General features: G+C 40.5%; 1 protein-coding gene across 3 annotated transcripts in view; it reads right to left on the bottom strand.

Moving 5' to 3' along the window:
* FRAS1 (Fraser extracellular matrix complex subunit 1) overlaps nucleotides 1-16501 on the bottom strand; it is a 502305-nt gene that overhangs the window by 125336 nt on the left and 360468 nt on the right. For all 3 annotated transcript variants that reach the window (XM_043906392.1, XM_043906393.1, XM_043906394.1), the window contains 3 exons: nucleotides 13206-13384; nucleotides 6312-6428; nucleotides 802-916 (listed from right to left, as the gene is read on the bottom strand). In XM_043906392.1, coding sequence (XP_043762327.1) covers nucleotides 802-916; nucleotides 6312-6428; nucleotides 13206-13384 — 411 coding nt within the window. The remainder of the gene's footprint in view (nucleotides 1-801; nucleotides 917-6311; nucleotides 6429-13205; nucleotides 13385-16501) is intronic.

Raw genomic sequence — 16501 nt, forward strand, 5'->3', positions numbered from 1 at the left:
TACTTGAGCATCAGCTTCAGCTCAGTTCTTCCAATGAATATTCAGGGTTGATTTCCTTTAGGATGGACTGGTTTGATCTTGCTGTCCAAGACCCTCAAGGGTCTTCTCCAACACCACAGTTTGAAAGCATCAGTTCTTCAGTGCTCAGCTTTCTTTAAGGTCCAACTTTCACATCCGTATGCGACTAGTGTAAAAACCACAGCTTTGACTATGTGGACCTTTGTCAGTAAAGTGATACCTCTGCTTTTTAGTACACTGTCTAGGTCTGTCATAGCTTTTCTTCCAAGGAGCAAGCGTCTTTTAATTTTATGGCTGCAGTCACCATCTGCAGTGATTCTGGAGCCCAGGAAAATAAAGCCGGTCATTATTTCCACTGTTTCCCCATCTATTTGCCATGAAGTGATGGGACCGTATACCATGATCTTAGTTTGTCCTTAGCACGTGCTGACTCTGTTCCACTCTCTTATGAGAACCTCACCAAGGCCGGCTCTGTCCCTACAGGTGTGCTTAGATCTGGCCAGTCGTGCCTGCACATGGGAGGGAAGCTCAAAGAGTGATGAACTTATTTGCACCCCATGCTCTCCAGCACAGCTCTGTCAGTACCAAACCTGACACATTCATCTCCACCTGTCTGACCATAGTGTCTCCCTCTCAAATGGCTCTAAACTCAGAGGTGATGAATAATTGTTACTCCTTAAATCATCAACAAGTAGAAGCCGACAGAATCCCAGAGCTTTTGAGGCTGGTCAACAATAGAAGACAAAGAGCATCACTCAAAAGATCACTTACTGCCTGTCTTACCTTGATTTGGATGCAGAGGTAGAGTGATGTTGTATATTATCTTTCTGCTTGGCCTCTCAGAGTTTACAAAGGAGAGAGAATGAGGCTGAATCACGGTCAGGCCATCTTCCCAAGCCTACACAAAATTTGAGAGGGAAGAAGAAAAAAATGGCGTGATGAAAACAAAAGCCAGAGGCAAAAACAAAACCCATTAAAAAAAAAAAACTTCCTCTGGGTTTTTTAATTTGTCACAGAGAGCAAAATTTTCTCTGAGAGTTCAAAAGAAGGATCGGTTCTCCCACATCACAGACTTGTCCCTGCCTTAAGCATCTCACCGGGTTACAGAGTTCTCTTCGGGTCTTGCACCTGACCCTTCTCTCCCCTGCCCTTGGCCTCCCGGGTTTATGCCGGCACATGCTGTGGGAATCCCAACATGATCACTTATTCCTGGTTGGAGCTCACAGCGGTACATGTTTGGAACTAAACCATCACAGTTAGTGATTCTACTGTTCACAGCTGGATCCTCACAGCCCTCTAATTTAACGGGCTAAGATGGGATCTGGTGAGAATTTCTCCCATCCCCCAGCTTGCTGATGGGAACTGTGATGCATTCTTTTCTTTTCTTTAACTTTGATGGTTTCAGTGGCTAGAGATGAACTTGCCTCAAATGCCAAAGAGGCTCACCATTGGAGCTCAGAGGTTTAAGAGCTACGTGTTTATTAAAGCTTATAGAAGTAGTATTTCCCTTTGTCTCCATTGTACTGTTCTAAAGAACCAGATATTGCTTTTCACTTCCAGCTTTCAGGACCCAATGAAGGAGTCAAGTGAAATTAATCGAAAAGTCAATGTGTGTATAGCTCTCACTATCCATTCACCTGTGTGGGTTCACAACCCATTAACAGTGACAACATTAAAAAAGACAGAAAGATTCAGAATTCCATGACCAGGCTTAACACAGACTTGGGAACAGCAGCAAAAACAGAGTAGAGGGGAGAAAATTGAAAAGAAGAGTGAACATGGGCCCTTTGCCTGGGTCACATATATTGATACTAAAACAGAACAAAAATATCTGGTTCATCACAGGCTCTTTCTAATTGATCCCTGAAGGGTTAGAGTTTGACACGCTCTCCTGCTCTTTCATACTGTTCATAGACTCACTGGAAAAGACCTTGATGCTGGGAAAGATTGAGGGAGAGAGGAGAAGGGGAAGATAGAGAATGAGATGGTTAGATGGCAACAACATCAGTTTGGGCAAACTCTGGGAGATCGTGAAGGATGGGGAAGCCTAAAGTGCTGCAGTCCATGAGGTCGTAAAGAGTTGGACACGACTGAGTGACTAAACAATAACAAACTGCTTTTCCAAACTCTGCTACTTTCAGAAGGAATTTCCCATCTAGGAAAGGAATAAGAAGGGCTCAGGAAGTCTCAAGGAGGAGGGTATGGTGTTCTTCCTTTTAACCACGAAAAGACTGAAGATTGCAGTTGCTTTGTAATTGTCCCCAAGCCATACTTATCTTGGGGAGAGGCAGCACTTGCAGGTTAGGACAACCCCCTCTAGTACAGAGTCATATTTCAAGTCATTGCTCAGGTCTGGAATGTAATGAGCAAGGAAAATCAGAATTGCAAATAGCAGCTGGTCTCTTTAAAATAAAATGGGGAAGGACAACACAAGAAAAATACGTACCCTATGCAAGGTATTTACAGCTCATACATGTGTGCATACATCTATAAACACGTACACATGTAGGCACAGATTCATAGACAAAAAGTATAGGCTGGGTGCACTGTTCAATACTATTTGCCAACTTTTAATCTCAAAACCATCAGAATGACTGAACAATCTCAAGGTATTATGGGATATTTTTGAAAATCTAGATGTCCCTAAAACAATAAAGTGATAAGAAAAGAGAATTATTTTGAACACAGAATAATGGAAAAGAGAAATGCATCACAGCCAAGAAAGCAGACATTTTATTACGGAATTTATTGATGTAATTTCTTTACTAATAGAAATAGACACTAAGTAGAAAAAGCAAGGACTTGATTCTCTCAAGAAAGCAAAATTGAGGTGGAGGTACATCAAAGAAAAATCAATTTTAATATTGGCTATTTGGAATGTTCAATATTTATCAATGAAACAATAAGAAATGCGAGATTAAATTTCATGGAAATCATTATAGAAGACACTTTTCTACTAAACTGTCTGTCAGCATAAGAAGATTACAGAATAATGGCTTTCATAATACCCACATTACCTCTGAATACATCCAGAATCCAACCACTTCTCCCCATGACATTGCCACCACCCTGCGGGGAGCTAGATGCCACACCTGCCTTCCCACCATGGCCTCCCACCTGCTCTTGCCCTCTTCTCAAGAGTCTACTTCCACACAGCCACCAGTGGATGCCTTTAAAAAGGCCATTAGGCCTCTGCTCAACACCCTGCAATGACTCTCCATGTTACTCAGAATAAAGTTAAGTCCCTACAATGGTCTGTGTGGCTGGACACAATCTGTTCCCCCAGTCTGCGCCACCCTCCACCCCATTAACTCTGCACATCTGCATTCATGCAGATTCCTCTTGCTGTGTACTCACTTTGATCCGGCCAGACTGACTTCCTGGCTGTTCCCTGAGTATCTAAGCATGCTCCTGGCCTGATGCCTCTAAATGCATGGTTCCCTGGGTCTGGAATGCCCTTTCCTAAGGGATTTTCACAGCTCTCGCTCTTCCTCACCTTCTGCAAGTCCTTCTTTAAATGTCATTGTCTTAAAGTAGCCCACCCTGACAACCTTATTTAAAATTACAACCTAGGTCTCCCCTGCTGCATTTCTAATCCTCTTGACTCTGATCTTTTACTTTTATCATAATGCTTCTCCTTAATATGCTACATGAGAGTTATTTATTTTGTTTAAAACTTATTATCTATTCATGTAAACTCCATGAGAACACGGATTTTAGTTTGTTCATGGATCTCAAGCACCAAGTGTACAGTACATGGGAGTGCTTGATAAAAATTAACATAACATTGTAAATCAACTATATTTCAATAAAAAAAGAATACAGTCTATATTATGCGATCACTCAATCTCCAATGTCTTCCACAGAACTTGGCATAAATGAGGGGCCCAACAGTGTTTGTGATTGAATAATTGAATGAATGGAGAAGTAGACGCTTACCCTTAAACACATACATGAATATACCATGCATGAATTTGGCATATGTATTCATAATGTGTCTACCAAATATGTACAGAACTTGTGTGGCTAGCTGAACCCAAATCACTGAAGTGAAAATGCACTTTTGACACAGATTACTTTGTATGTCCTACAGTAATGGCCCTAATTAACATCAAAAGAAATATAAACCATGTATATTTTAAGAAATGAAACAATAGCCTGATCATATTTTATAGTAGACTAATCTCTGTGATACACTAAATTACACAGGATAGACCTAACTTGAGACCGTCAAGGTTAAGTGTGTTTAAAAGTTGTTAGAGGTTCCCAGCCACAGAGTTGGGAGTGACGCCATCTTTATGGCTCCTGGCCCATTTATTTTCCCTTCTAAACTCAAAATAACACTGCATTAGCATTTGGCAAGAAATGTGTATGCATATTTTTCTTTACACTTTAGAGAAAATTCTGATCCAAGTTCCTCTAGTCAGAGTGATGAATTATAGACTTTATAGTGTTGCTGAATTATGATTTCTTTAAATTATGGTTTACGGTGGAAATGCCGATACCAGCTATTCATTAAATACTTTCTGTTTCCCCTTTTATGTCTCTGTCACGTCCCAGACCCATAATTTCTAAAACTCTACCTGCTGTCTTTGTTGCAATTCAGGGCTGCTACACCACTTGGGACTGTAATTATGTGGACACTAACTAAAATGTGGATCTCTGATGATTCATTGACAAGGACTTCATGCTTGTGGCTCTGTCTAGAAGACGCATTCTGACATTACATGTCCTGTAGATATAGGGTTATGGCGGAATTGCTAATTGTCTGAACTGAGCTTCATGCACTAATTTAGCTGTCACCTTGCTTCAAACTTTTCCATGTGTCCACACTCCTTCCCACACAAAGCCCCCCTGTGATCCAGCTCACAGACCTCCACACCCCCAGTCTCCTCCGCCTCTCTTATGTCCCCAGTCCTATTGGACTGTTGGCAATTTTCCTAACAATCATATTGTCTCTCTCCTTTGGGTCTTCATATGTGTTCCTTCTATACTTGGTGATGCCCTTTGCCCTCATCCCTCAAATCCTTCCAACCTGCCCTCCCATCCCCAGACTTTTTGAATATTTGCTACTTGTCTTTCTGGAGTCAGCATAGACGTCACTTTTTCCAGGAAACCTTTATAATAGAAGTGAAAGTTGCTCAGTCATGCCCGACTCTTTGCGACCCCATGGACTATACAGTCCATGGAATTCTCCAAGCCAGAATACTGGAGCAAATAGCCTTTCCCTTCTCCAAGGGGTCTCCCCAACCCAGGGGTCAAACCCAGGTCTCCTGCATTGCAGGTGGATTCTTTACCAGCTGAGCCACAAGGGAAACCCAAGAATACTGGAGTGGGGTAGCCTATCCTTTCTCCAGGGGATCTTCCCGACACAGGAATTGAACTGGGGTCTCCTGCATTAAAGGTGGATTCTTTACCAACTAAGTTATCAGGGAAGCCCTGATAAGTCCTGATATTTCTTTTATAATAGAAAACTACTAACAGGACTTTTAAAACAAAGAACAGTTTCTCCAGCTAGGTAGAGCTCTAAACTGACTAAACATTTATACCCAAACAGTGATCATCAAATGGATAGAAGCCTGAAAATCCATCCAGGTATTCAATGAGCACCTGGTGGCTCAGTGATAAAGAATCTGCCTGCCAATTCAGGAGATTCAGGTTTGATCCCTGGGTAGGGAAGATCCCCTGGAGGAGGAAATGGCAACCTACCCCAGAATTCTTGCTGGATAATCCCATGGACAAAGGAGCCTGTCGGGCTACTGTCCAAGGGATTGCAAAGAGTCAGGCATGACTTAGAAATTGAACACCACCACTCAGGGAGTGAGCCCATGATTGGGACGCTGTAAAAAGTTCAGCAGCAATGGATGGGAGGTTGGGGTAGATTTCATCTAATCTTCCTTTCACTCTGGTAATTTGAATTGCTTTTTCAAATCAATGAGAAATGTGTTCATAGGGCTGGCATGCATTGGTGACCCCAGAGTCTGTGTTCCAAGATAGGCATTAAGTAAAATCTCATCCAGGTGGCACTAGTGGTAAAAGCAAACTCGCTTGCCAACGCAGGAGACCTAAGAGACGCAGGTTCAATCCCTGGGTCAGGAAGATCCCCTGGAGGAGGGCATGGCAACCCACTCCAGTATCCTTGCTTAGAGAATCCCATGGACAGAGGAGCCTGGCAGGCTACAGTTCATAGAATCACAAAGAGTTGGGCATGACTGAGATGACTTAGCACGCATGTAGATATCATCAGCCTACCTCCTCTAAGCAAAACCCACGCGCCCTCCCACCCAACTCACTGTCATGTGGAGAGATGATCCTGGAGACTGTTGGGGTGCTTCCGGAGCATGAGGCAAGATGGCAATGTTGAACAGGCGGCTCTCCAGATGGGCGTGGGCCTCTGTGGCGCTGGACACCTGCAAAGAGATGGCACGCCGGAGAGACTCTGATGGGCAGAGTAGTTTGCCTATGTTTACTTTTTCCCTTTTGAACCATCTGTCTTTGAATTCTATATGCTCCGGCATTACAATCTTTGTTCTGCTCTTCATATTTTAAGATTCATTTAAAATAACATTTTAGGCAATTCTGAAATTGCAAGAAAGTATAAATATGGAATAAAAACCATCAAGAATTTCACTACCGATAAATAGTAATGAATATACCACTGCATTTCAATTTAATCTTCTTGCTAGGCATATGTGAATCTTTATATATTCTAAATATTTACTTCATATTATGATATTTTGCTATATCATTAAACATTCTTGAAAACATAATTTTGATGGCTACATAATGTCTCATTATGAACATATACAACACATTATATAAGTGATGTTTATTCCACTTAAATCTTTACCCAGTGCAGATATCTACACTTAGATTATAAATGCTAAATCCCAGCCTCATCACTGCAAGGCAAGATTAAAAGCATTTACAATTAGGGTCAGTCAGTCAGTCAGTCAGTTCAGTCGCTCAGTCGTGTCCAACTCTTTGAGACCTCATAAATTGCAACACACCAGGCCTCCCTGTCCATCACCAACTCCCGGAGTTTACTCAAACTCATGTCCATCGAGTCGGTGATGCCATCCAGCCATCTCATCCTCTGTCGCCCCCTTCTCCTCCTGCCCACAACCCCTCCCAGCATCAGGGTCTTTTTCAATGAGTCAGATCTTCGCATGAGGTGACCAAAGTACTGGAGTTTCAGCTTCAGCATCAGTCCTTCCAATGAATACCCAGGACTGATCTCCTTTAGGATGGACTGGTTGGATCTCCTTGCAAGTCCAAGGGACTCTCAAGAGTCTTCTCCAACACCACAGTTCAAAAGCATCAATTTTTCAGCGCTCAGCTTTCTTCACAGTCCAACTCTCACATCCATATATGACCACTGGAAAAACCATAGCCTTGACCAGACGGACCTTTGTTGGCAATGCAATGTCTCTGCTTTTTAACATGCTATGTAGGTTGGTCATAGCTTTCCTTCCAAGGAGTAAGCGTCTTTTAATTTCATGGCTGCAATCACCATCTGCAGTGATTTTGGAGCCCAAAAAAGTAAAGTCTGACACTGTTTCCACTGTTTCCCCATCTATTTCCAATCAGGGTAGTGGTCACAAAATCAATTTCTTCCTGCTTCAAACACACTGAAAAATGATAGTTTGCCCATGCAGTCTCTCCCCTTCCTCAGTGCTACCTAGCCACTCCCTTAAACTTGCCTTCTTTCTTTATTCCTTGTGCTTGATAGAAGAATTGGTCAGGCCCAAGTGGCCATGTGGAATTGCATTCACATTTACCACATGCGGGTGGTAAAGAACCTGCCTGCCAATGTGGGAGACATATTCCTGGGTGGGGAAGATCCCCTAGAAGAGGAAATGGCAATCCACTCCAGTATTCTTGCTTGGAAAATCCCATGAACATAGGAGACTGATGGGCTACAGTCCATGGGGTCGCAAAGAGTTGGACACAACTGGAGTGAATGAGCACACACGCACACATATGAGAAGGGGCAGGGTTTTGTAAATCCTGAGAAAAAGGCAGGAACAGCAGCCCTTTCTCTATGTCTTCTAAAGTTACATCCTACACCAAAGCTTAGTTCTCTACAGAGCTCAAGTTGCAGAATATCTACATGTTTCCAAGAAGACATCTCATAGTGTCACCATAAATAATATTAACAACAACAGCTTAGCGACTTAGCGACAGGGCATTTATCATAGCCTCAGCACTGTACAAGCTACTTTTCAAAAGTTTTTTTTATGAATACCCACCGAGTGTATATTATTATCTCCTTTTTTACAAACGATGAAACTGAAAGTCAAAAAGTTATAGGTGTCAAAGTCAAAAGACATTAAGGACCAGTATTTAAAACTAGGTCAGTGGGTTCCTGATCTTCCTACTGACCACGGTGATTCAATTTGGAAGCTTTAGGAAATTAGGACAGAGGAAGATACGTTCTCCTATCTCTTGGAGAAAAGGAATGGAACTCTGCAGGTAGTGAGGTGTGAGCATACTACCAAGCAAGGGTCTCAATTTTAGCTTCCCTAGCAAAGATACTGCTATAAAATATTTTGGTCCTTTTCAAACCACATCCCCTGAGGCTGTGTCAACGTGATCTGAATAAGCCAAAAACCAGGGCTCCTTCCCTGGCCAAAAATGTGCCTGGTTTCTTCTCAGTATGCCATGCTCTAATTTTTTCACGTCATTCGCATTGCATAAATCCCAAGTCTTAGATGCAAAGTAACAGATGGACTGCATTGACAGATCATGACAGCATATCAACATTAAAATGAAATTAAATCCATGCAACTCATTGTATTGCCTTTTCTGCTTGAAAGGAAAAAAAGGGACAAAGAGAAGAACCATTAGAACAGCATCTTTTAAAAAATGGTCTAAAATCCCGAGGGACACTAAAATGATGAATGGGTAAAGTTGCTAACCATTTATTTTAGCACATAGCTACAGAGTCTGTGTCACTTCACATCAAAATATGAAGTAAGCCTATCAAATAATGAGGCTTTAAAAACATACACACCAAAGCTTCCACATGCAAGAGAATATGATCTGAGAGTTGTTTCATACTTGCAATAAAGATGTTGTTAGTATTCAAAATGCACTTATTGGAAAGCCTTCATGAACATGTAAGAAAACTGAGCTTGTTGCTTCATAATTCGTCCTTGTTTTAACCAAAAATAATACTACTCTTCTTTGTACCAGATATGAGTCAGCATGACTTTTGGCTATTGGGTTATATTTTAAAATTCACTTCCCAGGGATGATACACTGTCATTATTGAAGATCTTCCAAAGAATATTCCACAGAGTTTGAAGGAGATTTCAGGTAGGCATTCTAAATACATTTTGAGCAAAACATGTGAAGACTCTCCAAAGGGAACCATTTTCTAAGTAATGATGTTTTAGGTCTTAAACTCCAGTGAATTTGTTTTCAAAAAGTCAATAACTTTTGCTATTTTCTAATAACCTACTTAGTAACCAACTTGCAAAAGCAATCAAATATCATTTTAGCAGGTGCTGAGAATCTCTTTCCAGGGAAATGCTCCATATTGATGATGTTCTTCATATTGATGCCTATGAAGGCAAAGGCAGGTCTGAGGATTCTAGTTTGCCGAGGTGACTCCTTTTGATTGAGGTCTTTGCCTCTGTTCTGACTCGTTACCTGAGGACTGCTGAGTCCCCAGCTGCTAAAATTGAAATATTAACTTGGGCAAAGGGCATGTCACGTTTGTGCACTCACTAGACATTCATTGTGCTGAGTGTAATGTCATTTTAATGATTTCCAGGTTTATTTCAGGCAGCTCTCTGGAAAAGCACATTTTTTTTTACACAATATAAATTGGACGATGAAGATATGTGCACCAGGCATCAGGAACAGAATGGATGATAATTTTTTTAAACTTTCTATTTTGCATTGGGGTATACCCAGTTAACAATGTTGTGATAGTTTCAGGTGGACATCAAAGGAGCTCAGCCATCCATATGACGTGAAAGTGTCAGTTGCTTAGTCGTGTCTGACTCTTTGCGATCCCGTGGACTGTAGTCTGCCAGGCTCCTCTGTCCATGGAATTCTCCAGACAAGAATACTGGAGTGGGTTGCCATTTCCTTCTCCAGGGAATCTTCATGACTCAGGGATCGTGCCTGGGTCTCCTGCATTGCAGGTGCATTCTTTACTGTCTGAACCATCAGGGACAAATATGCATTCCTTCTTTTTCAAACTCCCCTCCCATCCAAGCTGCCACATAACAATGAGCAGAGTTCCCTGTGCTGAACAGTAGGACCTTGCTGGTTATTACTATGGAAGATGATTTTAACAAGGTGAGCTATACTGATAGTTTATCCTCAACTGGATTCCTAGACAAAGGAAATGGGCTCAGACTTAGCGGGATGGTTAAGTTGCTTTGACTAATCACCATGAGGGCTTCTTTATATTTTCTCTGATGCTTTCCTAAATTCTTTTCTGTATCTGTGTTTAAATGTTCTTTCTTATTCATACTTCCTCATTCCTTTGTATTTCTGTTCAATTATTCATTTCTAAAAGGTTTTTGACAGAGGTTTCTCTAACTGTATGGGTCTTTCCAAAGATTCAGATTTTGTACTTATTTATCAAGTCTCAGTTCAGTTCAGTTCAGCCGCTCAGTTGTGTCTGACTCTGCGACCCCATGAATCGCAGCACGCCAGGCCTCCCTGTCCATCACCAACTCCCGGAGTTTACTCAGACTCATGCCCATAGAGTCGGTGATGCCATCCAGCCATCTCATCCTCTGTCATCCCCTCCTCCTGCTGCCCCCAATCCTTCCCAGCATCAGGGTCTTTTCCAATGAGTCAACTCTTCACATCAGGTGGCCAAAGTACTGGAGTTTCAGCTTCAGCATCAGTCCTTCCAGTGAACACCCAGGACTGATCTCCTTTAGGATGGACTGTTGGATCTCCTTGCAGTTTAAGGGTTTCTCAAGAGTCTTCTCCAACACCACAGTTCAAAAGCATCAATTTTTTGGTGCTCAGCTTTCTTCACAGTCCAACTCTCACATCCTTATCAAGTCTAGAATCTTATAATCAGTCAATTCCTCTTTTGTGTCTATTGATGTTTTCCTTTTGCTTCTCTCATACTTCACCAGCTTCTTGAATTTAGTATTTAGCCCATTCATTTTCATGCTTTTCTGCTCAATAATAAGAGCTTAAGGCCATCAATTTTCTTCTGAATATTACTTTGTCCACATCATTTAAGTTTTGATATGTTGTTTCCTCCTAATCAATATTTCTTAACAGTTTTAGAATTAGGAATTATTGAGAAATTCCAAATGGTTTGATTTTTTTTACCCTTTTATTATTAATTTCTAATCATATTTCATAACAGAGAATGTGCCCAGTATAATTTCTTGTTCTGTAATTTACTGACAGAATAAATTAAACCAGCCTTATGGTCTGGTTGCTACAGTTTGCTCAGGCTACTCTAACAAAAATACCATAGACTGGGTGGTTTCTAAATAATAGAAATGTAATTCTCACAGTTCTGGAGCCTGGAGGTCTGAAATCAGGGTACCAGTATGGTTGGGTTCTGGTGAGGGCCCTCTTCTGGGTTGTAGAATGCAGATTTTTCATCACATCCCCATGGAGGACAGCAGAGATTGGAAGCAAGCACTCCTGTGACTCCTGTAAGTAAACTAATCCCATTCATGAGGGTACAACCCTCTTGTGTGTGTGTGTGTTAGTCCCTCAGTTATGTCTGACTCTTTGCAACCCCATGGATTGTAGCCCACCAGGCTTCTCTGTACATGGGATTTGCCAGGCAAGAATACTGGAGTGGACTGCCTTCTCCAGACAACCCTCAAGACCTCATCTAATTCTAATTAGAGGCATCACCTCCATATCCCATCACATAGATGGGTAAGATTTCAACATACGAACTTTGGTTGGACACATTCAGTCTACAGCACTGGTATCTGGCTAACCTAAATAAATGATAGTCACACACCCTTACACAGTAATAGGCAGTATTCTAAATGCTTTATCTGTATTAACTCATTAAATCCTTCAGTTCAGTTCAGTCGCTCAGTTGTATCCGACTCTTTGCGACCCCATGAATCGCAGCACGCCAAACCTCCCTGTCCATCACCAACTTCCGGAGTTTACTCAAACTCATGTCCACGGAGTCAGTGATGCCATCCAACCATCTCATCCTCTGTCGCCCCCTTCTCCTCCTGCCCCCAATCCCTCCCAGCATCAGGGTCTTTTCCAATGAGTCAGCTCTTCGCATGAGGTGGCCAAAGTACTAGAGTTTCAGCTTCAGCATCAGTCCTTCCAATGAACACCCAGGACTGATCTCCTTTAGGATGGACTGGCTGGATCTCCTTGCAGTCCAAGGGACTCTCAAGAGTCTTCTCTAACACCACAGTTCAAAAGCATCAATTTTTTGGCACTCAGCTTTCTTCACAGTCCAACTCTCACATCCATACATGACCACTGGAAAAACCACAGCCTTGACTAGACGGACCATTGTTGGCAATGCAATGTCTCTGCTTTTTAATATGCTATCTAGGTTGGTCATAACTTTCCTCCCAAGGAGTAAGCATCTTTTAATTTTATGGCTGCAATCACCAACTGCAGTGATTCTGGAGCCCCCCAAAATAAAGTCTGACACTGTTTCCACAGTTTCCCCATCCATTTCCCATGAAGTGATGGGACCAGATACCATGATCTTAGTTTAAATCCTTACAACTCATTAAATCCATGCAATCCTATTTTACAGATGAGAAAACTGAAGTTCAAGGATTTCACCAAGTAATTTTTCCAAAGCTAGTACATGGCAGAAGTAAAACATAAACCCAGTAAGTTTGGCTGCTAAACCCATGACCTTATCATAAGATGGTAAATGTTTCAAAAACATGTGAAAAAAGAAAATAAGATTTGTTTCCTCCATATGGCATTTGAACATTTTGAAAATACTTTTTGCCAAACACTTTAGCAATTATCTATTATAAATCTCTTTGCTATGAAATGATGTAGAGATCATAAGGCTGAATTGGCAAATTAATTAAAAATAAATCTCTTGATGCTACTAGTTACATTTTTTTCCCTCCCAAATGTGACTTGCAGGCAATCATAGAAAATGACTTGGATCATTTATAAATAAGGGTGATGATTTTCATCAGATCATCCAAACATCAGAAAATTCAGGAAGCAGAGGGTACCTGAAAGTGGAAGGAGTCACTCTGGGCTGGGACCCCTGAGTGCCTGTACCACACGATACCTTCATTGATATCTTGCTGGGTGAAGGTGCTGGTGGGAGTTGCTGTCCTCCCATCAGGCAGGTGCTGCCCTCCATCTGCAGGGCTGTCTGCAGGCATATTAACCAGAAGGACCACCTCCCCTAGGAAAAACACATAGTTAGGGAGGACCCTGGGAAAGGGAAAAGTCAATCAGAACTTTCATCTCCTTCTCTATTACTTTTTTTTTTTTAACAAAAAAGATATGATGCACTTCTTTATTTTTATCTAAGGTGAAGCAAAGGACATAAACACAGAACTCAGTAGATGTCATCAAAACCACCTTTAGACAAAAAATACCCAGTCTTTCAGTTAAAAAAGCTAAAAGCCATTCAAGGGCAATTCATGTATGAAGTTACTGACTTGTGTCTATTAACATTATATAAGAAGACTCTAATAGTCGTGAACATTGCAAATACTGGGCATTGAATAGATCCATTTTACCCACAACTTCCTATGAACAGCAAATGTTTTCTAATCAGGAAACTTTTGGTGTAAACAAAAGGGGAAACTAGAAAAAATCAGAAAAAAGTATTCTTGGAAGAATTCTATGCAGTGAAAATAATAATACCTAATACTGGAATACATATGACAGGTTCTGCATGAAGCACCTCAGCAGTGGTTCAAACCCAGCTCCACCAAATAGAGTTGGGTAAGCTTACGTATGTACTATAAGTCTCTGTCCCTCATTGGTGAAAACAGAATAATAGTACATACTTCATAGGTGCTTAAAAAGAATGTTGGTTATCCTTATTGCGTTTACTTAATCCTCCTGAAGATATTATCATCTGCATTTTAAAGACAAAATTCTTTGTGCTCAGAAAAGTTCAAGAATTTGTTTGAGGTCACGCAGATCCGAAGTGGAGGAGCTGAGATTTGAATCTGAAGCTCATTTTCCTAGTCGTGAAACTCTGCTACCAATCATGATTATTTTATGTTCACAGGCCAACATTTACCTTGATAAATAACTGATCTTATTTTTTCCTTCTTCACTCTCTAAACTTTATTAGAATTGAAGTAATAAAATCTACATCTAAACACCACCACAAACACCAATCTGTTTCTATTGTTTATTCTTCACCTGGAGCTACTATTTTCTTAAAGTGAGATTGCAAATTCAGAGGTGTTATAGAAACAATCAAAATTTCACAAGGAGAATGTTCCTTCAAGTGAAGGCCAAGGAGAAGAATGGATGTGGTTTAGGAAGGAGGGGACATGGGTGTACCTATGGCTGATTCTTGTTGATGTTTGACAGAAAACAACAAAATTCTGCAAAGCAATTATCCTTCAACTAAAAAGTAAATAAAAAAAACAGAAGTCGCATTCTTGTGAAAATGAATCTTAACAGTAAATCCGAAAGAAGCCTCTCTACCACTCTATTAAGAGGGAGAGAATAGTGTATACGTGTGTGTGTGTGAGAGAGAGAGAGACAGAGACAGAGACAGAGAGAGACAGAGAAAGAGAAAGAAAGAAACTGCACATATCTTTTAAATGTTCTGTAGGAAAAAACCAGATCTTGGTGCACTAGACATATTGGGTGATTAACAGTACACTTAGATTACCCTAGAGAAATTAGTTTTCTTTCTCAAAGGAAATACTGATTCTAATATTAACATGCACCAACTTCAAGTTGAAAATGAACATAATATCCTGGATAGTGATGAAATACTGAAGCAATAGAAAAACATCAATATTCTTATTAAAATAATCATGTGTAAAATCAACTCACTCTAGTTCTTTCTTGGACTGTTTCTCATTTGTACCTAAGTCACAAATTCCATTACCCATCTCTTGCTGGTTCAACTTCTGTTCATAAGACCTTGTTAATAAACATGCTTTCCCAGGATGTGGACTGCTTATGAATGTGGGTAGTTGCAAAATATTCTTACAGGAGATTTCCACAATGAAAATATGGAGAACAGAAAAATACATAAAGATCAATTTACTAGATATTCTGCTTTATAACAGGAAAGCTAATTAAGCAGGGTTTTCTTAACAAGTCCTAATTAAATAAACCTATTTTCCAGATTAAAAAAACCCATTGCCCTGCTATGCAGATTAACAAGAATCATAAGATATTGACTAATCTCATTAATTTCAACCCAGTAAACAGTCAGTGAGCACCTGCTAGATGCTAACTACTGTGGTCAGCCCTTTGGGATGGGGGACTCAAAGATCAGTAAGATGCAGTTCCTGCCTCTGGAGATCAGCCCCAGAAGCAACTGGGAGCCACTGTGAGAGTTTCAGTAGGTTAATGGCAAGAACTGATTTAGTAGAACACAGAATGCATGAGAAAGTTCTGTGAAAGAGGCTGGATTTTAATTCAGAAAACCAATAACAACAGTAGCTAATATTTATGTGGACAGTTTGACCAATTACAAAGTTGCTGCAAAACCCAGATGAAATAAACTCAAGTAACAGAGGTAAGATCAGAAAGACATAAACAGATACTAGAATCATTAAGGGAGTGGAAGCAAAATTTAACAAAGTGGCTGTAAAGGGTAAGAACGAGGGAGGAATCAGATAATCACCTATTAGGTTGGGTGATGAGTAAGGAAGTGAGGCCACTAATGGGATGAGCAGGTAGAAAAGAAGATGAGGAATTCAGCACTGGGTATGTGGAATCCAAGATCTCTTTGTGACAAGCCCACAAGTAGACAGGGAGAAATACTGATATTTTGTGGGGTTCACTCCTTGCAGGTGAGAGCTTTTGCATTATAACTCATCTCTGCTTTTATCATAGTGTGACAAAATACAAGGAGATGATTCTTTAAATATATGAGAATCCAGGTTTAAAAAACAGTCCAGGCTTAAAAAGCAGAAAATGATATCTACTAGTGATTTCCTTGATATTAAAGTCAATATTTTAACCAAGAATCTTGAAGGGGAAATGTAATAGGTTTTAAGAATTGGAATCACAATGAATTATTTTGGGGTTGAGATAATTTGCATTGAAGTTTCCTTACACTATGCTAAATAACCTAGAATTGGCAATGTAAGTCAGATTCTCCCTCAAATGATACTCAAGTTGCTTCAATAAAACCATCTCATTTAATTTACTCTCAAATTTGCTAAAGGTACACATATTAATCAACTTGCCTAAACTTACATTTGAAAAAAGTGGTGAGTCTGCAAATAGTGGAACGTGGGTCCTTTATGCACACACTATACGAACAATTTACGTTGGATTCAGTTACACAGTCAGGTCTTCACCAAAGCCT

The sequence above is a fragment of the Cervus elaphus genome, chromosome 6 (assembly GCF_910594005.1).
Source record: "Cervus elaphus chromosome 6, mCerEla1.1, whole genome shotgun sequence".
Lineage (NCBI taxonomy): Eukaryota > Metazoa > Chordata > Mammalia > Artiodactyla > Cervidae > Cervus > Cervus elaphus.